Source organism: Hemiscyllium ocellatum, chromosome 18 (genome assembly GCF_020745735.1).
Source record: "Hemiscyllium ocellatum isolate sHemOce1 chromosome 18, sHemOce1.pat.X.cur, whole genome shotgun sequence".
Classification (NCBI taxonomy): Eukaryota; Metazoa; Chordata; class Chondrichthyes; order Orectolobiformes; family Hemiscylliidae; genus Hemiscyllium; species Hemiscyllium ocellatum.
The window spans coordinates 73,559,702-73,583,907 of NC_083418.1; the positions used below are offsets into that span (position 1 = coordinate 73,559,702).

At 40.7% G+C, this 24,206-nt stretch overlaps 1 protein-coding gene across 3 annotated transcripts in view; it reads right to left on the minus strand.

Annotated features, from left to right (window-relative positions):
- Positions 1-7,471: 7,471 nt before the first annotated feature.
- Positions 7,472-24,206, minus strand: part of luzp2 (leucine zipper protein 2) — a 383,970-nt gene continuing 367,235 nt past the window's right edge. For 2 of the 3 annotated variants that reach the window (XM_060838606.1, XM_060838604.1), the window contains one exon: positions 7,472-8,683. In XM_060838606.1, coding sequence (XP_060694589.1) covers positions 8,597-8,683 — 87 coding nt within the window. In that variant the 3' untranslated portion in view covers positions 7,472-8,596. Of the gene's footprint in view, positions 8,684-16,443; positions 16,526-24,206 lie in introns of all 3 variants that reach the window. The other variant, XM_060838605.1, reaches the window with a different exon arrangement.

Here is a 24,206-nt window from a genome sequence, read left to right on the forward strand (position 1 = left end):
GCTCCAAAAGCTTGTGATTTTGAATAAACTTGTTAGACTATAACCTGGTGTCGTGTGACTTTTGACTTTTTTCACCCCAGTCCAATACCGGCACCTCCACATCTGAATAAATGACCCTGAGTTCCTGGGGTTGTAACTGAATTAAACGTGACAAACACCATACCAGTCTGATGTACTCCTTGAAGGGGATAAAAACCTTCTATGTAAATTACTGGAATGTTTATCAGGAGAATTCATTTTATTTGTTTATTATGTTCAGTTAATTATACATCATATTCATTACAATGGAATATACCTAAACTTAACTATGAAATTAGCAAATACTTTGGAAATTTGTGTCATAATTGGTCTTGCTCCAGAATCTAGGCAGTATTAAGAAACAATCAAGGGAATACAAGGATGAAAAGAAAGAATGAGGAATTTATATTTATTTAAGTAGCTGCTGTGTAAGTGTTCAATATAATCAATGCCCATTCTAACCATTTCCTTGTACTTCTTTCTAATTTCCACTTGAAATTCATCAGCTTATTATTGACAACATACATAAATACAAGAACCCTGATTGCCATTCTTTAAACTTTGTGTACTTTGTTGGGATAATGGAAAAAAACAACTCTGTTCTTGCATGTCATTAAAAAGTTGCTTTGTTTAAAATCACATTCATTCACAGCATCGCAAGGTCTCCTCCACGAACACAAGCCAACCACTCAATCTGGAATCATGCCTTCTGTTTGAAACTTTGCTAAATTAAAGGCAGTGTCTGTGATTTTGGAGGTGCTATTACATGTTTAGTATTTGCAATAATTCCAATTCTGAGGCTTCCCTTCAATCTCCAAAGAGTTTGACCCCATTTTAAATGTCTGCATTACTTGAAGCTTGCCAGAAATAAGTAAATGGATGTACTATAGAGATTTCCAAAATCACTCTGATACCGTGTTTTTGAGCAAAAAGACAATCCAGGTATTACACTGGCTTTGATTAAGAGAGCATTAAATAAATCAATGATTGGTCAGTAACTCTCCCCTGATATCAACCATACAGTTGAGTCTGCAAGCAGTTGATGATCCAAGATTGCAAATCTGGCAACCATTCTTCTTATTTTCTTGACAAAACATGTCCTGTATACAATAAGATTTCCTGTCTATCTGTCGTGCCACTTGCTCCTTACCTCAGATGTAAATGCTTTTGTGTTTGCGTGTACGTGTGTTCTTGTGTGTTGTACAACAGCATTACTGTTTCCTCTCCAAAAAGATTTTACTTGCTGTTGTCTGCAACAAGGCACCTTATCCTTGTTCTTTTTTTATGAATCCAGCTCTGCCTTTAGCTCTTGCCTCATTACCAACAGCCACCCAAGCAGGACTCGTGTGTTCTCTGTGTCTCCATCTCGCTGTCTCTATATCTGCCCCTCATACTCAGCCAGGACTCTCATTTATTCTTGTTCCCCCACCAAAACATTCCAATTCTCCTGTGTATGTTCCATTACCGTTCAAACAATCAGGACCTTGTTTGCATTTTCTGGGAATTATAGTCTGGATTTTTACAGCAGACAAACATCATAACAGTTCTTCATCTTTCTCATTATAAATCCCAACATTTAAATTTATTACAGGGGGACACCATATTATATTTCAGAGATAAATGAAAATCTTGCCTGACATCACGTCTGTTGCATTATGCAGTTGCACAAACAATTTCACAACCCCATGGTGAAATAAATAGGACTGATCTCAGTGAACAATCTTGACATTGCCATAGCCTCCTTGATGACAAATAAGTATGACTTAGCCGACGCTCCAGTACGTGTATACACACACACACACACACACACACACACACACACACACACAGTTGCAATTAGATGAAATAAGCTTGAAGGAGATTGGGTGCATTGGCGGAGGTGGTGGGAATCATAAACTACTGTCAATTATTTTAACCAGGTTCTGCATGGTAGATTGGTTAGCAAGATTAGATCACACAGAATACAGAGGGAGCTAGCCCATTGGATACAAAATTGGCTTGAAGGTGGGAGAGAGGGTGGTGCTGGAGGATTGTTTTTCAAACTGGAGGCTTGTAACCAGTGGTGTGCTGCAAGGATCAGTACTGGGTCCATTGCTTTTTGCTTTTATATAAATGATTTGGATGTGGATATGGGATGTATGGTTAGTAAGTTTTGACACCAAAATTAGTGGAGAGGCCACTTTTGGAATACTGCATTCAATTCTGGTCTCCCTGCTATAGGAAGGATTTTGTTAAAATTGAAAGAGTGCAGAAATGATTTACATGATGTTGCCAGGGTTGGAGGGTTGGAGTTATAGGGACAAGCTGAATAGGATGGGACCTTTTTCCCTGAAGCATTGTTGGCTGAGGGGTGACCTTCTTGAGGTTTATAAAATCATGAAGGGCACAGCTAGGGTGACTTGCCAAGGTATTTCTCCAAGGGTAGTGGAGTCCAAAACTAGAGGGCATAGGTTTACGGTGAGAGGAGAAAGATTTCAAAAGATCTGAAGGCCAATGTTTTCACACACACGGTGGCGCATGTATGGAACAAGTTGTCAATGAAAGTGGTACAGGCTGGTACAATCACAACATTTAAAAGGTATCTGAATGGGTTTATGAATAAGAAGGGTTTAGAGGGATTTGAGCCAAGTGCTGGCAAATGGGACTAGATTAATTTAAGATATCTGGTCAGCATGGATGGGTCAGACTGAAGGGTCTGTTTCCTTACTGTATAACTCTTTGACTACCACCTTGAGAAAAGGTGCAAATTATTAAACCCATGAAATATTAATTGGAAGTAGAAGTGGAGGATTCAGGCATGTGCCTTATTGTCTCCTTATTAACGTTATCAGGAAATAGCCATATCTTTGAATGAAAGAACTTGCATTGTTGTATCACTAACCTGTGTGTGATTAGTTACTCTTGCACCTGAGAGAAGAATGTATAGTGATGGCATCGTGACGTGTGTGAGGATATTTGATTTTTAAGCACACTATCCATTCTTGCAATATGATTCTGAAGATCTAACTGAACAGAATGCAAGCTGCATCTCTTCACACCCTATGAAAGAGCTGACGTGAAAGTAAAGCATACATCGAGACTCACTGTGTGTAATGAAAGAGACACCACACACCGCATTTTCATTCTGGGATTATACCTCTTTGCAGCTGACAGCGGAGCCCAGTAATAACGTACATGTACAAATTTCAGAGATCTTATGAAGTAAAACTCTGCTTATGGATTTTTTTTTCAAACAGGGACAGAAATTAAATAGCAGATTCTGGAATAACTTAAGCAAAACTGTACAGACAAGATAATTTCTGATTGCTAAAGCTGAATAATGCAAACAGACCTGAGGAGAAAAATCAATTCAGTAATTAGATTAGATTCCCTATAGTGTGGAAACAGGCCCTTTGGACTGTGGGAGGAAATAGGAGCACCCAGAGGAAACCCACACAGACATAGGGAGAATGTGCAGACTTCACACTGACAGTCATCCAAGGCTGGAATTGAACCTGGTACTGTGAGGCAGCAGTGCTAACCACTGAGCCACCATGCCACTTGCAATAGCTTGTATCAACTGTAAGAAGTCAGTAAATTTTCTTGCTTTCCTTTTTGTAGTCTGCAGTCCTTTTTTTCTTCAAAAGTTCAATTTCATAGGATGAGTTTAAAGCCTAAAAAAAAGCAAGAAAGAGCTCAACAGCACTACCATTGCGGTTAAGCAGGAACCTATGTCCACCTAAAGCAGTGGCCACTAACGATATTGCAAAACAAAACTCAGTGAATAGCAAGTAGCTTGAATAAGTGTTAAAAGGTCCAAATCGCATTAAAAATTGTGCAAAAATTAGCCCAGAATTTCCACTATCCAATTGGCAGGCTATAGTTCACCCAAAACATCAAGCTGTGTTTTAAGATGCACAATTATTCTAAACCAGGTACAGAAGCCACTAAAATTTAAAATGATTGGGGTAACTAAGGCCTCCATAGGCTAACGTCATCAGGTCTGGTCAACAATTGAAGATCAGTTATAAGTGGTACTCAACTTCAGAAGACGCCATCCAGAATTCATGTCCTTTAAACAGCAAATGGAAGACAACATTGACCAATTTGTAGGTAGATTCAGAGGGAAAGGGTGTGATTGCAAATTTGTGGCAGCAAAACTAATTGACAAAATACTATTTATCCCAGTGGAGGTGTTCAAAAAAACATCTTGGACCAACTCAAACGTCACACTGTGAGAATGCTACCACAAAGCCGATACAAGTACAAAGCCATATTAATGAGTAGACAGAATCCACATGTAATGACTAATTTGTTCACTGTGATTTTTGAGAAGATTCATAGCTCAGGTTGAGGTTCAGGTCATAAGTTTGCTCACTGAGATGGCAGGTCTGTTTTCAGACGTTTTGTCACCATGCTAGGTAACATCATCAGGGAGCCTCTGGCAAAGTTTCACCAGAGGGTCATTGATGTGACCAAGTATGGTGACGAAACATCTGAAAATAAACCTGCCAGCTCACTGAGCAAACTTAAAACCTGAATTTGTTCAGTATTGGCATGATAGCCAGTGCAGGCAAGCCGAGTAAGCAATGCAGGTGGTACGGTTTCATCACAGAAAAGACCCAGATTCTACAATGTGGGCAGGGCACCTGGCAACAGAAAACATTGAAAGCTGCTGTGCAGTAAACAAACACAAAAGGTTCGACACCATGGGGAGGCACATTCAAGACTCAGGGAGAAACAGCCATTCCAGACGCATCAAACAGTGGGAAGACAAGATTCACAAAAGCTACAGAATTAGATCAAAAGAATGAACATGATCACTGAGGCACCAAGTGAACTGCCATTCAGCCTGAGGAGGTGGGACTATAGTGTTAATGTCACTGGTCTTGTGATGCAGAGTTCCATACTTATGTTTGAGGGAAAGTGTTTGAATCCCACTATGGCAATTAGAATTCAATTTTAAAAAAAACTAATTAAAAGCTAACCTCATGACAACTGTGCAACCACTATTGACTGTTGGAAAATTCCAACTGGTTCATTCATGCCCTTTAGGGAAGGAAAGTGCCATCCTTACCCAGTCTTGCCTACATGAAACTCCAGACCCACAGCAAGGTGGTTGACTCTTACCTGCCCTCTGGGCAATTAACAATGAGCAATAAATGTTGGCACACTTGTCAAGAATGAAAATAAAACAACATTTTAGCATAGTGGCCCCAGCAGAAGCTTTTGCTATTGTCCTCGAGTCAAAGAATTACACAGTACCTGGTTACATGCCCATTGTTGTGCAAGTTGGCACAATCTGTCGATATATTGAAAACTTGTACACGCAATACTGTCCACTTTGCACACCGACATGTATGCATCCACACAAATGGCAAGAAATCATTTGATAAGCTGACAGCAAACCCACTGACTGCTATGACTTAGGGCTTCTATCCCTGGAATTCATTAAATTTGAGTGCCTCTGAATAAACTCACCACAATCACCCCAAATTGTGGACACCAAGGGTCCAATGATCATTTGTGTGCCAGCATGCAGGGCTCTGTCCTTTGACACCAATCATGGGCATATTGCCAAGACAGTGATGAGGACCACAGACCCACAAGGACCACCATTGGAAATGCAATGCTTACAGTGGTGAGAAGATCACCTAGCTCTACTGGTCAATGGGCTACAGGACACAATGTGACATGAATAGGTATAACTGCACACCTAATCTCACTGTGGACAAAATATTCCTACCTGGCATTTCAAAAATGTACCACAGCCTCTAGCAACCACCATAACGGAGATTAAATAGTTCAGATAAATGCTGGTAACATTCAGAGGCATGTACATTTATTGCTTGTTGTTAAATTACATTCAGTTACAAAGAAATGTAAATAGTCTGATTCAGTATGGGTAAATCTGTAGTTAGAAAAATGGAGAATGTTGTAATATGATGATATGTACTTTTAAGGGAGTACACCTTAACCTATTGTCCATTACTAACGCCTGAAGACAGGATGTGGCATGTTAGTCCCTTGGCTTTGAGTCAGTGGAAGTAGCAGTGGTCAACCTCAGACATGTGTTTCACAGCCTCCCAAGAGAGGATTATTTGTTTATAGTCTAATCTTCAAATAAGAAAGCCACAGTTATTTATGTACTATTTCTTGTGTGTTATTGTTACATCTACGTCTAAGAGAATAACATAACATTATCTATCCTGGAAGATTGGATTTGTAACGCAATCTTTTCAGAAGCTATCCCTGTGTTCTATATAAAGTGCTGATCACTACATAAATTAAGTGCTGCATCACATGGTGTTCATTGTTGACTGCTTTTCAGTGGACCCTGATCCCCGAAACAGCAAATACTCTACAACTGGCCTGTTGTAACCCTAGCTTCCCTTCACCTGTCAGGGTAAGAGAGTGCATGCATCTGGGTGTCAAAATCAATTGGTTGTATGCCTTACTTAAAAGCAAAATACTGCAAATTATGGAAATCTGAAATAAACAGAAACTCAGCAGGTCTGGCAGGATCTGTCGAGAGAGAAACAGAGATAACTTGTAAAGTCTGATAAGCCTCAGCAGCAGAATTTCTGCTTTAATCTTCCAGCAAATTCTGAAGACCTGGGTATTGGAGTCAAAATGTTAACTTTATTTCTCTTACTGCAGGTGCTGCTTGACTCCAGCACTTGCTGTGAAAGTGTATGATGATGAGCAGCCCATTTACCAGAATTGTTGAATGTCCCACACTTCCTTTGCTAAGTGCAGAAACATCAGAACATAAATGAAAGTGTAACAACTTTGCCAGGCAACAGCAGATCCACTGAGGTGGTACAAACGAAGGAGTGTGTGAAGTATGAAAGAAAGTAAACTGGAGCAAGGGAGGAAAAAGGCAAAAGGGAAACAAGGAGAGGAGAGTGAACAGGGACTCTGGAAAGTAGCAAAGGAACAAACTTCGAAGGAATGATTTAAAAATTATAATCTGAGCTAAATGCAAGGGAACTGCTCATTCTTTTTACCTGACTTCCATTTATTGGGATGAAAGCAAAACACTACAAATGTAGCAAATCTGAAATAAAACCAGAAATTGCTGAGTAAAGCTTAGCTTCTGGAGGTCAACTTTCTGGAGTAAAGGTCAACTTAGCTTCTGGAGAGAGAAAGAGAGTTCATCTTTTGCATCTGATATTACTCTTGTTAAGAGCATATTGGACCTTGTGTCAGTGTGAGGGGTTATCTTGTGTTTTACTTACCTTTTAGGTCAGTGAGCACTCTATGAGGAGATCTATTGTGTGCAGATACTTAAGTAGTTTTCTTTGTATGTGTAGCGATAGAAGATACTCTGTTGTAGAAACGGGAAAATTTATAGCGATAGCACAGCAATTGGTGTGATAGCTTCAGATAGGAAGAAAATAAACTTTTACTAATATATAGTGTCTTTCATGACTACAGCATAACTTAATTGAAGTAACTGAAATGTATTCACTATTGTACTGTTGGAAACATGACAACCAATTTGCACACAACAACCTCCCATAGGCAGCAATGTGATCATGTCCTGATGCCTGATGTTCATTGAGGGAGGCCATTTTGCTAGAACAGCAGCGGTGATTTCCGTGGACTTCTTGGAGAAAGTGCTTTGATTTCTTAAGTCTACCAGCAAGGACAGGCAGGACCTGGTTTAATATCAAGACTGAAAGCCAGCACCCCCAGCGGAGCGACCACTTCCCCCATTGAAGTGTTAACCTCGATGTCCATGTGCAAGTCCAGGAGTGGAACTTGAACTAATTCCTGCTCTGACCCACAACACGACTATTACACACTGAGACATGGCTACAAGGCAAACGGCTGTCATATGAAGAATCACGTACACTCATAACATCGAGGAAATAACTTTTCTTTAAACTAAAACACCATTATTTCTTTATTCAGTTTTCTAAAAAAAACCTTTCATTATTGCTTTTTTTTAAATAAAAAATCTGCTCGGGAAAGATCACTTTGGCAACAGAAGTATCTTTTTGGCGAACAGTTAATTAGGAGGAGGCTATTATTTCTTGTAATGATTTCAATCAGCTCCTTGAATGATCATGTACTCTCTTACTAATGACATAATGTTTCATGGTTGAATTTCTGCTCCTAATTTTAAACTTGTTATCAAACTATAGCAAGATTCCTGCTTGTTGGCTTCAGTGACTAATCAGCTTTTCCACTATTTCCTGTGAACTAGAGATCACAAAAATCACAACAGCATCAGTATAGAGCACACACTAAGTACTTCATTGTCAAATCGATTATGTTAGTACAAATCAGTCTCTTAAGAAAAATGGTTTATTGCAGTCTTCTTCCACTATTGCCATTAATTCTAATGAAAAACAAGCTCTAATTAGCCTCCTATGCACTTCTAATCACTTTAGTTTTAGTCTAGTTATCTAAAAAAAGATTAATGTGTTTGTAGTAAAACGCATCATGCTTCAGCTTAGAATACACCACCTGTACTATCTTTGAACAAAAATTGCTGAAGTGATTGCAAAGGGAATCATTTTTAAACGCAATACTGTTCTACTGTTGTATATGTTGCACTTCTGCAACAGACAACTTTGCATTTTTATGACTAGTAACCACAGTCTCTAATTTTTTTTTCGTTTTGTTCTGGTTTTTGTGATCTGCTTCTCAACCTTGAAGATTCGTAGTCTTTCTCCTGCAAAATAAAGATAGTGAAGAATTTAGACATTGTCCTTTTTGAAAGGGTATCATCTTCACAAAAGACGTGTCAGAACATTTTCTATCCCTTTGTACACTGAAATGAAGCCAAGATTACAGTAAAAAGAGAACTTGTGTTCAGATGATGCCTTTAACCTCACAAAACATCTCCGGTTGTTTCAAACAAAGCATAATCAGACAAAATGTGAAGCTGAGCTATATAAAGAGATTCCAAGGTTGTTTAATAAAAGCTTGGATAAAGATGCAAGTTTGAAAGAATGACTTAAAGGAGAATAGAAATCAGAGCAGCAGGCACTTGGAGAGAGTTTCAGGGCCGACTTCAAATTGCAATTCAAGGCAATTCAAATCAGTGCTGCACTAAGAGGTCAGAATTAGAGAGATCTGAATATTTTAAAGCCTTGGGCTGGAGGATGATACAAAGACAGGAAAGGAGGAGTGACATGAATGTATTTTAATAACAGAATGAAAATTTTGAATTTGCTGTATTGCCAGATCAGAAGTCAATGTAAGTCAGTGAGGCCATCACAACATTGCAACATGCACTGAACAGAAACAATCCATTGCTTATGTACGAGCAAGGCAAATGTCTCCGAGCTATTCCACCGCTTTTGTTTCTTCACGACTGAAACATATTCCTCACAAGGGTTATTTTCATGTCCCTTTGGTCTTTCTGTTTTCTTTTCAAGATTGTACAGAATACATAAACCAAGTGGGTTTTTGGTTACCCTAAACAATAGAGAATGCTTTTTTATTCAAATGGAATGCAGCACGATCTATCCCCTTAATGATCAGCCCTGCCTCTCTGTTTTGAAGGTGCTAGCCAACGCTGGAGCACAGGCATCAGCAGCCGGCTTCACCATAACACCCGGGACGTGATACTGAGAGGGAGGCTGGTCATTTCCAGATATAGACTCAGTCCTCAATCTGCATGCACAGACTCTACAGTGCGAGTTGTTGCATGCTGATGCTTAATATAATTATAGTGTATTTTACTCTTGGTCCTCGGCTGAATAATACAAAAAACAAGTTTGGTATGTCTCGCTCCTGTGGCTGAGTTCAGCTAATCTGGAAGCCTAAATTGAGTTCAGTTCCGCAATGTACAGCATCATTATCTAGTAAGTCAATGGGGGAGCATTTTGAAACAATTTGATAACTAGTACAAGATGGCAGGACGATAGCTGGAAGTAGGGGTCACCTCAGTAACCTAGATGACCAGAGTAGTGCAGGATAAAGCCAGGAGTGCTCATTCCCCAGACCAGTCTGTTATAGATCATGGAAGCTCCATCACTTCACCTACCTCTTGCTTGTGCAGTGGTACCTCTCATGCTGCACAGAACTAATTGCCTTTTACCTATGAATAAAAATGCCTTTGGTTCTTTGGCACTTTAGGTTTCACAATTACATCCATCTTTCAAAGAAATCTCTCATCTAATCTCCTTTGGTATTGATCCCTTACCATTGAGAATAATCTTGGCAAACGCAAGTTGTACTCCTTAACAATGTTTATTTATGGAACATCCTTTCCATAAATAGACATCACTACAAACAATACCACACTGAGTAACATTGGTTAAAATGCCAAGAGTGTTCGGAGTTGTAATATGAAATAAGCTGCAGGGACAGAAACCCTGTTAGGAGCGTACCTGTTACATATCTGAAACCAGATGGTTTGAGCTCCCTAACAAATTATGTACTAATGTTGATAGAAAAATGATGTACTTGCTATTTTAGTATACTGTTAAAAACAGATTTAAAGTGTTGCTTGTTCTGTGCATGTGTATCTTATGATTTAATCTCACTTTTTAGAATTATTTTCATTTGATATTTACAGTTGTTACTATTTAGTGCTTGAGCATGATTTAATTTTATAATTAGAGTCAGTGTTGCTCATAATCCACGAACGAGGGCAGGAGGATAAATCGTCTGCCCTTGCGCTTGTATTATTTCTGGGCCTCTTATAGCCCAGGGGAGTGGGCGAGGATTATGGCACTTATCACATGGGGCCCATGTTCTCAAGGCAGACCAGACTCAGCCAGCAACAACCCTCTCTCAAGTGGCAACTGATCAATGCAATTTCACCCCCGCAAGTGAGGAAGTCCGAATCAGTGTGGAGAAGCTCCTTGTACCCCAGGCTGCCTCTCCCCATTGTTACCACATTGGAAAGAGCCAAAAAACACTGGAATCCAAGGTAGACAAACAGACGGCTGGAAGAACACAGCAAGGCAGGCAGCATTAGGAAGTGGAGAAATCATCCAAGAGGTTACAACCGAAACGTTGACTTCTCCACTTCCTGAAGCTGCCTGGCTTGCTGCGCTCTTCCAGCCTGCTGTCTGTCTACCTTGGAAAGAGACAGCAACTGATTTGGAAGAGCAGGCAGGAAGGTAAAGGTCTAAACCCCAGTTGGTCTGCAGAGAGAGAGAGACAGAGTTAATGTTTCAACTCCAGTACAAGCCTTCGGCAGAGCTTATTTATGGCAAATAATTAGAAAATCATAGAATCGTAGAATCCTTACTATGTGGAAACAGGCCATTCAGCCCAACAACTCCAAAGAGGAACCCACTTAGACTCACCCCCCACTCCCCACCTTATCCCTGTAACCCTACTTTTCCCATGGCTAACCCACCTATCCTACACATCTCAGAACACTACGGCAATTTAGCATGGCCAATCCACCCTAACCTGCACGTCTTTGGACTGTGGGAAGAAACCAGAGCATCCAGAGAAAACCCATACAGACACAGGGAGAATGTGCAAACTCCACACAGACAGTCACCCACGGCTGGAATTAAACCCGGGTCTCTGGCGCTGTGAGGCAGCACCACTGTTTTGTATTGTTGGGGGAATTGAATACAAAAGTAGTGAGGTTATATTTCTGTTAAACAGGCACTAGTTTAATGATATCTGGAGTTCTGTGTACTGTATAGGTCACCTTATTTATGGAACTATGTTAATGCATTGGAAACAATTTAGAGGATATTTGCTAGAGTTGCATCTGTTGGAAGTTTGAAGAGCAACAGGCAACTTGGACTAAAACATTTAACATCCTGAGGGTCTTGAGTGTGGAGAGGACGGCCCCTTTTATGGGAGGATCTTGAATGGGGACTCAGTGTGTCTAAGTCAGCAGTCACCCATCGAAAGTCGGGATGTGAACATGTTTTTTTCCCAAAGACCCATGAATATTTGGAACTCTTCCTGAAAATATGAAAGCAGAGCCCTTGAATATTTTTCAAGATGGAGGTTGCTAGCTTCTTGTAAAGGAAGTGGCTAAAATATTCACGGGGGTAGGTGGGATGGCAGATACACCAGTGATGGCACTGAATAGCAGAGCAGACCTGATGGGCTGAATGGCAAACGTTTGCCCCACCAACACCCCCCCCCCCATTGTTATGTCTGTAAATAGTAAATGCTTTCATTGGCTGAAGGATCGCTAATCACACAGTCCGACTTAACTTCAGTTACAAAGTAAAACCTGAGGCGACACGGGAAAGAAAAATATGGACACAAAGAGTGGTTAGGATCCCACACTGTGGTGGATACTGAAAAACAAACAGTGTTCAAAATAAAGTTGGAAAAATACTTGGAGAAAAGAAAGGGGAAAAAATGATGGGGAGTGGGGATGGTAAGACAAAGTGAATTCCTCATTAAAGGAGCTGGTTTAGACTAGATGGGCTGAACAGCCTCATCTGTGTTGCACATCCTATTCTATAGGGTGGGAAGAGCATTACAAAGGCACTCAACAGAATGCTCAATGTGGGATTCTCTGTCAATGCACACAGCTCTCAGAGAAAATGTTCACAAGTTCAGATGAGATGCACCAGGGTCCACATTCTAATGCTGTGTCACATTGCATCATGAGAAACTTCAGTGCTCATCATCTTCGATTGATTTTTAGGATTCTGTCCCCTCAAGGACCTGAGCCACTTTTCTTGGCTTATTGCTGATGGAATAAAAAGGCAAATTATGTTGTTTGGCACGCTGACTACACCACCAGAACTATGTCTACATCAAAACTGTGTGGTGGCCAGGCATGTAAGCCTGATAATGGCCATAATTGGTGAAGCAAATGCTGTCTGTGTACAAAGGCTGTCTACATCCTGTGCATTTAAATGCTGCCTTCTGATCTACGGGACAAGTATGAGCAACATAAAAGGAAAATTATTTGGCACTGACAATTTCCTACAAATGATACTACAGGGAAGCAAGCAAACTAAGTGGAGCAGTGGACTCACTCCACAAGAAAAGATTACAGATTGGGCTCAGCAACAATTGTCAGAGTTTTACAAAGGGATAACAGGGATAGACCAATGGGAATGTCAGACAGCAGAGAAATACCTTTGTTTCTATGTTAATATGCAGCAGAGCCCGTTTGTCCAGGATTAACAGTTTAACACATCACAGAATTTTCAATGTCAAAATATTCAATAATAGCTAGTGTTACTTCAAACTATTTAAAATGAGATGGTCTCTACATACTCAGGGTTGAAGGTGCATCGCCAGCCCAAATTTCTTGAATAGATGTTGCAATTGTTTCAGAATTTTGACAAGATAAGCTGCCAACATTTTTAAGAAGTGGTTAAATCAGACTAATTACATTAGCATATGTAAGATATTGACTCCATTTCTTACAGTAATCATGTCAGGGAAAGCAGGGCTATTAGCATCCTTTGAATATACTTTTAAGTAATTCTGAAGACCCTTTAATGTCCTTTCCATGGATGCTTCCTGTTTAATTTGGACACAATTGAGCTGAACTAAATCTAATTTGGATGATTTGTTAGTAAATGGACAGAGGTGGATTTTCAGATTTCCCATCGGGCAGAGGTAAGGTAGTAGCCAAGGGGAAATGATGGACAAAAACCTACTCCCCCTACTTCCCTGCCAATGTGGCCTTGGTTGTGTTTCCCTCGAGATCCCAATAGACAGCGTTCAGTGCAGCCCTGTGAGTGGTATGATCAGATTAAACCAGCGTCCTATCACATGGATGTTGGAACACTTTAAGTCTCTGGGCACCAGCCACATCCTGTTTAGCGTCAGAGGCCAGGTCCAGCCAGAATGGAAGCCAAAAGCTGACCATTCCACCACTTTTGTGGGGCAGGGAGGATTGAGAGTACTTCCAAAAACCCAGACTGCGCCAATGTGGCTTCAGTTCCCTTCCTTCTCCCACAGATCAGAGCTTTCATCATTGCTTCCATCTGGAATGGGAGTCAGACTCAGTCTCCTGTTCTGACGGAACATCAGATTTCATTCTGGAGGGAGAGATAGCGTTCTGCATTCAATCCTCATTCTTTTTTAATCACATGCTGGGTTTGCTCCTCTGAATCTCCTCTATCCTCCTCCAAGATCTCTGCATTCAATTAATTCTGACCTTCAGTACAGTTCCTATTTTAATCATTTCACTGTTGTTAGCAGTGCCTTCAATTGTGCCTAGACCTATGATTAAGTTCTACTGATTAGAATTCCTTCCTTCAACCTGCCGACCTCCTCATCCTCACCCTTCCACCATTAGGAATCTAATTAGAACTTCCCTATTTGATAATACTTTTGATCATGGTGGTGTTGTGGCAATGTCACTGGACTGGTAACCAGAGAGTTCAGCTAGTACTCTAGGAATATCGGTTCAAATCCTACCATAGTAATTGGTGGAATTTAAATCCAGTCAATAAATATAAAGACAGTCTCAACAATGGTGTCCAAGAAATTACCATTGAGTATTGTAAAGATCCATTTGGTTCATTGCTGTCTTTCAGGGAGGGAAGTCTGCCCAGTCCAGCCTATACATGACTCCAGACACCCCAGTAATGTGGTTGGCTCTCTCTGAAATCAGTTATTGGGGTTGGCCTTGCTAGTGCTGCCCAGATCCCTTGAAGGAATTTTAAAAAGTGGGTTGGTTTTTAACATTGCTGAATAACAAACCCCACTTTGATGTATTTTATAGCATTCAAGTGCTATATAACAACGTTCTTACTCCCAATCAACCACAAGCCATTCTGTGTGCACGTTTAGCTTACACCACATTCACCAGCACGTGCATGAGCTCCCCCACCGCTGATTTCAAGGAAGTTGTTGTTGTAGTGGTGTTTTGAAATTCACCCTTCAGTAACTGGTTTATAAGTGATTGCAACCGAATGTCTTCCTGTTTCTAAAGAAAGCTCATTTTAAGTGGAACCTCATTGGAAATTAAAACCAGGCAGGCAGCAAAATGAACAGTTCGATAATTTCTTGCTAGATATGTTGGGTAAACTTGCCCCAGTGGTCTGGCATTGCTTATGAGTCATGTTCCTCCCCTACATATCGCTGACTGATCTGTATATTATTCTATTTTGTCTGTCATATTAACTCATCATTTCTCAACACCACACAGTCCTCCTATTGTGAATATGGGAAAATAAATAGTAATGACTTGAAAGAGTCCACATTACAGAAGAGAAAGTAATGAGGGTCTTAAAACGTACAAAGGAAAACTGAAAACTAAGAGATCTTCTGAAAGGAGTGAGCACATTCTTCTGTTACCTTTCTCTTTCAGTGTTTGGCTTTTCCACAGTTGGAACATTCCAGTGAGCCTGGAAACAACAATCAGCTGCTGCCCACCTGTGCCACTATTAATTCAGACCTAACATCAGTATCGGTTGATATTTTGTGTGGAATTTTAGGACGTTATGATGTGTGACCCCTTTAGCCATTTAAGCAGAGACAAGAATCTGTGCTGAGCTTACATGAGCTAAACATATCACATTTAACACTTCCTCTCAGTTTCTTGCATCTCATGACCTTATTAAAGATCTAGCTTTTTTGTTTCCCTTTAGCAAAACTGAATAATTATAAAAATAAGCTCTCGGATTGTTCAACAAATTCTTTATCAAAATCTGGACAAAACATCGGAGAGAAGAGAAGAGATGTCTTTTACGGTGATTCATGGATTCATAAAGCACAGAAAAGGCCCTTCAGCCCATCAAGGCCTGCACTGCCATAACTACCACTAAAGGTGCACTAATCCCAATTCCCTGCACTTATTCCATATTCTTGAATGATGCCTGACAGGTTGCAGGTTATTCCTGATTTAAAGTGATGGCGTGAAATGATGTTTTTACTCTTTACGTGACCAGTCAAAAACTTTGGTAACAAGGTCACATATCTCACAAAATCAATTGTTGTGAATGCACATATTCCCTGACTCTTGAGGGTCATTAAACCAAACTTCTGTCCACATGCCTATTGATCCTGTGTTTACTGTGCCTGTGCAACTGTGCCTGCCTTTCAAATCACGTTATCGTTGCCCCCCCCCCCCACTCAATAATTTGTGAAGTCACAGTACGTTTCAATAACTTAATCGACATCCTCAGAGAAGAGACAGCAATCTCCACATCCCATGAGTTTTGTAGATTTCAGAATGTCAGTATCATTACTTAACTGGCCACAAAACAGCAGATGATCATGGCAGATTGTGACCTTTCATTTGACAGTCATAGCTAGCTTAGTGGCTTTGTGAGACATGCATTGAAGAAAAGCAAAATTCTCCAAATGATAGAGTACTGAAATTTTAGTTAAACATCAACATGCAAAACAAGATCTGCAGAGTGCTGCTACTTAAAAAAGAACAGATAGATATTTTTCATTCCCAATGTCAATTACCACCTCTTGAACAACTCTCAGCAGTCAGCGAAGTGGGTAAGCCATCATTCAATGTCAGCCTTGTTTTTCTAGATGTTTGTTTTCTGCATGAGGTGTGACAAATTATACCTGCAGAGATGAACTTGCATCAGTTGAATTCCTACTTAGGGGGAGGATTATCGTCTTGACTTGTAGAACAATTCTTGTTGGCCTGCAGATGCATATGTAGATATGGAAATAATGATTAACACACCTAGCAACATCCTACAAAGACATTTTTTCGCATATGTTGTATATGGAGTACAGGAAAATACAAATAAATCTGTCATGTATATCAAAGGGGCGATGTAACAATCTTTATAAGAAATAATATCAGCTGCAGGACATTTTGTCTCTTAAATATCTACCACTATCCAATTAGACTGTGCTTGATTGTTTCCCTCAAGTCCACATTGATTGACAATTAAACACTTCTTCTTTCCTCTTAACCATCAGCTTCTCTTTTGTAGTCAACATTCAATTTATTCAGTTCACATCATCAGGCATTTGCTGTTAAACCGTACACACTCAAAATCATCAGATGACTGCCACTCATTGATGCATTAAGCCAGAACATCTGAGTTTTAAAATGGCAATAACTCCATCGTATTTGGACGATGATTCTGTCTCCTTCTCTTCGTTCTCTTCAAACAGATACCAAGTCTTCACAGATTCCATTTGGCTTTGTTCTCGAAATGAAGTCACTTATTCTGCACTTTCATGACCCTGATGGGAATACTGCACTGAAAATCCTGCCCCACTATCTCATTAGCTGTCACAAGTATGAAGTATGACCAATTTAAACTGTAGGATGGTTAATGGCTGACTGTGACCATTATATAAGACATATACAACAGGTCTCATCAATAAAAAAGAAAGTGAAAATTAATTTTTATCACAAATCTATCTTCTAAAATGTGACAAAAGCAGATTATTACTTACAACTGCAAACGTAAACTATACCCCCTTTTGAATCTAAGCACACCCATTCCTTCATGCAGAGGATGGACAGGTGGATGAGGCAAACAATCTTTACAGGAATATCATGTGTGGAAAATATAAGTTAAGCAAATCATAAAGACTGATGATCACAGTCCAATTCAAAATAGGAAACAATGTGACTTTCTCACCATATTTTGGCTATTGGCAATGATATCACACTATCAACTGCAGCAATACTCACGTTGATAGCCAAGCAGTTGGACCTAGGTCTTGGCTCAACTTAGACATTCTCTTTCTTTTTACAAAGCCTTTGAATGTTATTTATTTTCCAATTAAAGAGTGAGAGAGAGAAGGATATCAGTTGGTTATAGGCTTTTGAAAGTTTGCCTCCACCTGTTCTTCAGGTCTGGGATCAACGATACTTAAACCAATCTAAACCTTGTTGCTGAGCAATTTCTTTTAAAAACAAATGAAATCTGAAATCACACAACAGCAGGTTATAGTCCAACAGGTTTATCTGACATCACCTGACAGGGGCTACACTCCAAAAGCTTGTGATTTCAAATAAATCTGTTGGACTGTAACCTGGTATCGTTGTGACTTCTGACTTTATCCAACACAGGCACGTCCACATCAAAAAATAAAATGAGGAGGAGACCTGAAAACAGAAGGTTTCAAAAGTATCCAATCTATTTTACTGTACAGTTTCACTTTCCTTCAATTTACATATAAAAATCAATAATCCAACTTTCCCTTTACTGGTTTGTATTCCTAATAAAAAAAATCGATCCTTACAATAATTATTATTCCAGCAATTTAAGGTAGTGTCCAAACAAGTCAAACTGTGTCAGATCTCACCTGACTGTATCAGCTACAGTCTTCAATTGCTCCTTTCAGATTTGCACAGATGTTTAATCTTTCCCAAATCCCTGTTCAATCCTTTCTGCACTTTCTCCAACCACTCTGGGCAAACCAGAATTGTGCACCATTCTCTAAAATGCATCCTGAATAGGATAATGTGCACATTTTGAACTAACTTTGGCATGCAAGTTTGATCAAAGTATTTGTGACTTTTGAATTATGAAATACAATCCCAATGTACTGTAAGCATCTCAACTGTGATGCTGCTTATAATAATTTGTTATATGTCTGTGTCTGTCCCTCAAACATGAGGGCTACTCAGAATCCGACGTTTGTACCACTGGTCTTCATGTGACTGGATAGACTCTCTCTCAACACACAGGTCTTTGATTACACAGTGCATGACCCACATGAAGTGGTGGATCTTGATTACAGGATATTAATATAAGAGCAAGGAGCAGGGGTAGACCATCTAGCACTATGAGCCTGCTCCACCATTCAATAAGACCATGGCTGATCATTTCGTGGACTCATATCCACATACCCGTGCTCTCACCGTATCACTTAATTTCTTTACTGTTCAAAAAAACTTCCTTAGCTTTAAAAATATTTACTAAAGTAGCGTCAAGTATTTCATTGGGCAGGAAATTCCATAGATTCACAACCCTCTGGGTGAAGAGGCTCATTCTCAATTCAGTCCTAAATCTGGTCCCTCTAATCTTGAGGCTATGCCCTCTTGTCCTACTTTCACCCACCAAAGGAAATATCCTCTCTGTGTCTATCTTATCTATTCCCTTCATAATTTTATATGCTTCTGTAAGATCACCCCTCCTTCTAAATTCCTATGAATATAACCTCAGTTTACTCAGTATCTCCTCATAAGTCAATTCCAGAATCAACATAGTGAACCTCCTCTGCACCGCATCTAGTGGCAGTTCATTCTTTCTCAAGTAAGGAGAACATATCTGCATGCAATCCTCCAGATGTGGCCTCACTAGCATCTTGTACAGCTGCAACATTATCTCTCTGCTTTAAAACTCAATCCATTTAGCAATGAAGGACAAAATTCCATTAGCCTTCTCAATTACCTGTTTTACCTGCATACCAACCTGTGGGTCATGCACACGGACACCCAGGTCCCTTTGCACAGCACCATGCTGCAGCTTTTTACCATTCAAGGAATTGTCCATTTTACTATTACCCTTCTTCCTTTTCCGCCACTGCTTGGCCTCATCAGGAAGGCATGTTTAAACTGGTTCTGGTTCTTTTTGTTTTATTCCATTTTTAGAATTTCTGTGCTTTTCATAGTTTTCTACAAAACTGTTTCATCTTACATTAATCATTGTTAATGTTCATTTGTCAGTTGTCAGCAAGTTTTCACAGAATCTCAACAGTGTGGAAAAGGCCATTTGGCCCATCGAGCCTTCACTCAACATCTCACCTCGACCCATCCCCCACCCTATCCCCACAACCCAGCATGTCCCATAGATAATCCACTCAACCTACATATTCCTGGACACTACAAAGCAATTGAGCATGGCCAATCCAACTAACCTGCACATCTTTAGAGGAATCCAGGGCATCCAGCAGAAACCCACACAGACAGGGAGAATATGCAAACTCCACTCAGTCAGCCACCCAGGACTGGAATTAAACCAGGGTCCCTGGTGATGTAGAGTTTCCAAGCGGAAAAATGAGATGCGGTTCTTCCAGCTTGTGCTAAGCTTCCCTGGAGCATTGCAGCAAGCCTGAGACAGAGATGTTGGCCAGGGAACAGGGTGGGGTATTAAAGTGGCAGGCCAATGGAAACTCAGGGTCTTTTTTTATGGTCAGAACATAGATATTCTGTGAAGTGGTCACCCTGTCTATGCTACATTTCCCTGTGAGCAGTGAATGCAGTAGACTAGACTAATTGAAGTGTAGATAAACCCTTGGATACTGAGGAAGGAGGAGGCAATGGAGGGGTGTTAAACTTTCTGTAATTGCAGGGGAAGGTGACATGGGGTGTTCAGAGTGAAGGAGGAGTGGATCAAGGTGTCCTGGAGGGAACAGTCCTTGTGGACAAGAGAAGAGAGCGGAATATGTGTCTGGTGTTGACATCCTTCTGGAGGTGGTGGAAATGGGGGTTAACGCTTCCCTGAATGTGGATGCTAGAGGGACTGCAGATGAGGACAAAAAGGATCCTATTGCTGCTGTGAGAGTGAAGAGAAGGCGTAAGGGCTGAAGTGCGGGAGATGAGTCGGACCCGGCTGAGGACCCTTCAACTGTGGTGCTTGGGAGTCCTTGGTGAGGAAGAAGATGGACATTTTGGATACTCCCTTGTCGAAGCTGGCATTATCATGGAGGAACTGGGAGGATAGAATAGAGTCTTCGCAGGATGCATAGTCATGGTAACTGTGAGAGATGGTCACTATGACTTGGATGAGCCAGTGTTAGATTAGGATGGACAAAGTTAAAAATCACACAAAACCAGATTATACTCCAACAAGTTTATGTGGAAGCACTAGCTTTCGGACCGCCGCTCCAATGGTGATTGTGTAGTGGATATCAGTGGCCAGCCTACCCTCAGAAATAGAAACAGAGACATTGAGGATGGGAAGGAAGGAGTCAGAGATGGACCAGGTTGAAATGAGAGCAGATGTAAATTAAAAGCAAAATTGTAAACATGTCTAATTGTGGATGAGAGAGGGAAGGATGAAATACTGGAGAAAAAGACTTATGGGTGGGGGCCGGAATAGGATTGTAACAAGGAATGTTCCATGCACCCTACATGGAGACTGGTATAATTGGAGTCTATGTGGATAGCCATGGCAACTCTTCTGACCTGAAAGTACGTACAACATCGCTCTGGAGATACAGTGTACTGGTGCGTTGCTTTTCCCTGCGTGTTTTCTCCCAGACACAGGCATCTTTGTCTCTGGAGCTGGAGTAATTGGAAATTGAACAGAATAATCAGCCAGGAGCTGTAGGCTTAAGCTGGAAGACTGCAAAGGCTCATGCTTGAGTCTCTGTGCGTAAGTTCTGAGGTGGGTAGAGTGAGTTTGAGGATTACTTGGAATGCTGGTGTAAGGATCCGAGGTAATTTCATATCTTGGAGAACACAGCATCACTAAGGAGAATTAAAGCAAATCCTGAGAACCATTGCCTTTCTTTTGCTGCTGGGGGAGTGCACTGACCAGCCAGAGCACTGAAAATACAGGGAAATTCTTGAGTGTAATTAATACACAGAATGGGAAGCAGTACATTCAGATTTTTGGGCTTAAAAACACAAGGATTAATGGAAAATTGTGTAAAATTAACAAAGGTTGCTTTGTTTAATTCTGGCACAGTCAAAGATTTTGCTTGAAACATAAAAAACATCTGGCATAATTTATTTCAGTTAATAATGGGGACTTCAAATTTCTTTTTAAATGCTAATGGTCTCTCTGGAGATCATCACCGAGGAGAAAGCATTTAAAATGAGACGTGATAATTGATAATTGTGGAAATATTTCAGGAACACTGTCAACACTGCCAAGACACACAGTGCTTTGTTTTAAAAATTCATTCACGGGATGAGGGAATTGCTGGCTGACATTTAATGCCCATCTCAGAGGGCAGTTCAGAGCCCATAATGCTGTGGGTCAGGAGTCACATGTAGGCCAGACCCAGGCAAGGGTGGTAGTTTTCTTCCTGAAAGGACTGATTCTGGACAGTCAACATGGCTTTGTGCGTGGGAAATCATGTCTTACAAATTTGATTGAGTTTTTTAAAGAAGTAACAAAGAGATTGATGAGGGCAGAGCAGTAGATGTGATCTATATGGACTTCAGTTAGGCATTCAACAAGGTTCCCCATGGGAGACTGATTAGCAGGGTTAGATCTAATGTCATACAGGGAGAACTAGCCACTTGGATACAGAACTAGCTCAAAGGAAGAAGGCAGAGGGTGGTGGTGGAGGGTTGTTTTTCAGACTGGAGGCCTGTGACCAGTGGAGTGCCACAAGGTTCGGTGCTGGGCCCTCTACTTTTTGTCATTTACATAAATGATTTGGATGTGAGCATAAGTGGTAGAGTTAGTAAGTTTGCAGATGACACCAAAATTGGAAGTGTAGTGGACAGCGAAGAGGGTTACCTCAGATTACAACAGGATCTGGACCAGATGGGCCAATGGGGTGAGAAGTGGCAGATGGAGTTTAATTCAGATAAATGCATGGTGCTGTATTTTGGGAAAGCAAGTCTTAGCAGGACTTATACTCTTAATGGTAATGTCCTAGGGAGTGTTGCTGTACAAACAGACCTTGGAGTGCAGGTTCATAGCTCCTTGAAAGTGGAGTCGCAGGTAAATCGGATAGTGAAGAAGGCGTATGCTTTCCTTTATTGGTCAGAGTATTGAGTACAGGAATTGGGAGGTCATGTTGCGGCTGTACTGGACATTGGTTAGGCCACTGTTGGAATATTGCGTGCAATTCTGGTCTCCTTCCTATTGGAAAGATGTTGTGAAACTTGAAAGGGTTGAGAAAAGATTTACAAGGATGTTGCCAGGGATGGAGGATCTGAGCTACAGGGAGACGCTGAACAGGCTGGGGCTGATGGGTGACCTTATAGAGGTTTACAAAATTATGAGGGGCATGGATAGGGTAAATAGACAAAGTCTTTTCTCTGGTGTTGTGGAGTCCAGAACTAGAGGACATAGGTTTAGGGTGAGAGGGGAAAGATATAAAAGAGACGTAAGGGGCAACTTTTTCACGCAGAGGGTGGTACGTGTATGGAATGAGCTGCCAGAGGATGTGGTGGAGGCTGGTACAATTGCAACATTTAAGAGGCATTTGGATGGGTATATGAATAGGAAGGGTTTGGAGGGATATGGGTTGGGTGTTGGCAGGTGGGACTAGATTGGGTTGGGATATCTGATTGGCATGGACGGGTTAGACCGAAGGGTCTGTTTCCATGCTGTACATCTCTAAGACTCTCTGACTCTAACTTAGTGAACCTTTCTTTCTTGGCTATGTGCCAAGTACTGGAAAACGGGATTAGAATAGTTAGGTGTTTGTTTATTACCAGCAGAGGCTCAATGGGCCGAAGGGCTTTTTTTCCTTTGCTATAGATCTCTAGGGCTTGATGCCTCGATAATGACTCCTCAAAGGTGATCGTAATGTCAGAAAATAATTAAATCTTTCGGTCCAGATTCATGTCTCACATTGCGAGAAGCGAATGCCTCTATGACACTAACATCTTGAAAACAGGTTTTTAATTTTTTTGTTTATCCTTTTATGAGGGCCTCTGGCAAGACAAGTGATTCTTGTCCATCCCTAATTGCCCTTCAGAAGATGGTACCAAGGTGCCCTCTGGAACTACTGCAGTATGTGTGATGCTCGTACAGGAGCAATATTGTTACCAAGAGGGGCCAAGTATCTTGGCCAAGTGACATTTAAGTGACAGCAATACAGTTCTCAGTAAGAATGGTGAATGGGTCAGAGAGGAACATGCATGTGGTGGCATTCTTATGCACCTGCTGCTTTTGCCTTTCTAGGTGGCAGAGGCTGTGGGCTGAAGATAGTGAAGTGGCTATCGACATCAATTGAATTTAATCCATCTTTCTTTGTAATGCTAACTGGAATTGTTGGATGCTTTTTAAGATATAGTAGAGTAGACATCCATTGAATGTAAATTGCTGGAGAAACTCAGCAGATCTGGCAGCATCTGTGGAGAGAAAACAGAGTCAAATTTTAATAGCAGCCAAAGGATTTTTGATGGGCATTAGATTCAACAACATAACTCTTTTCTTATTTTATCTGAACTGGTGACCTTGAAAAGATCTTGTCAAAATGTTGACAAGTGACCTGATAAGATTGCTGCCTCTCAGGAATGATAGCCAGACCTCTCGGTGCTCACTGAATGAGTTTAGTCAATCCAGACTCAGACACTGACTGTAGAGCTACATGTCATGCCCAAAACATAAAAGCCAGATCTGACTGAAATGTTTTGGTTACTTAGTTCATCACCTCTCCTCTTTTGTATTTTGTAGGTAAGTGGTGATATAAACACAAAGTAATAGCATCATAGAGCCATA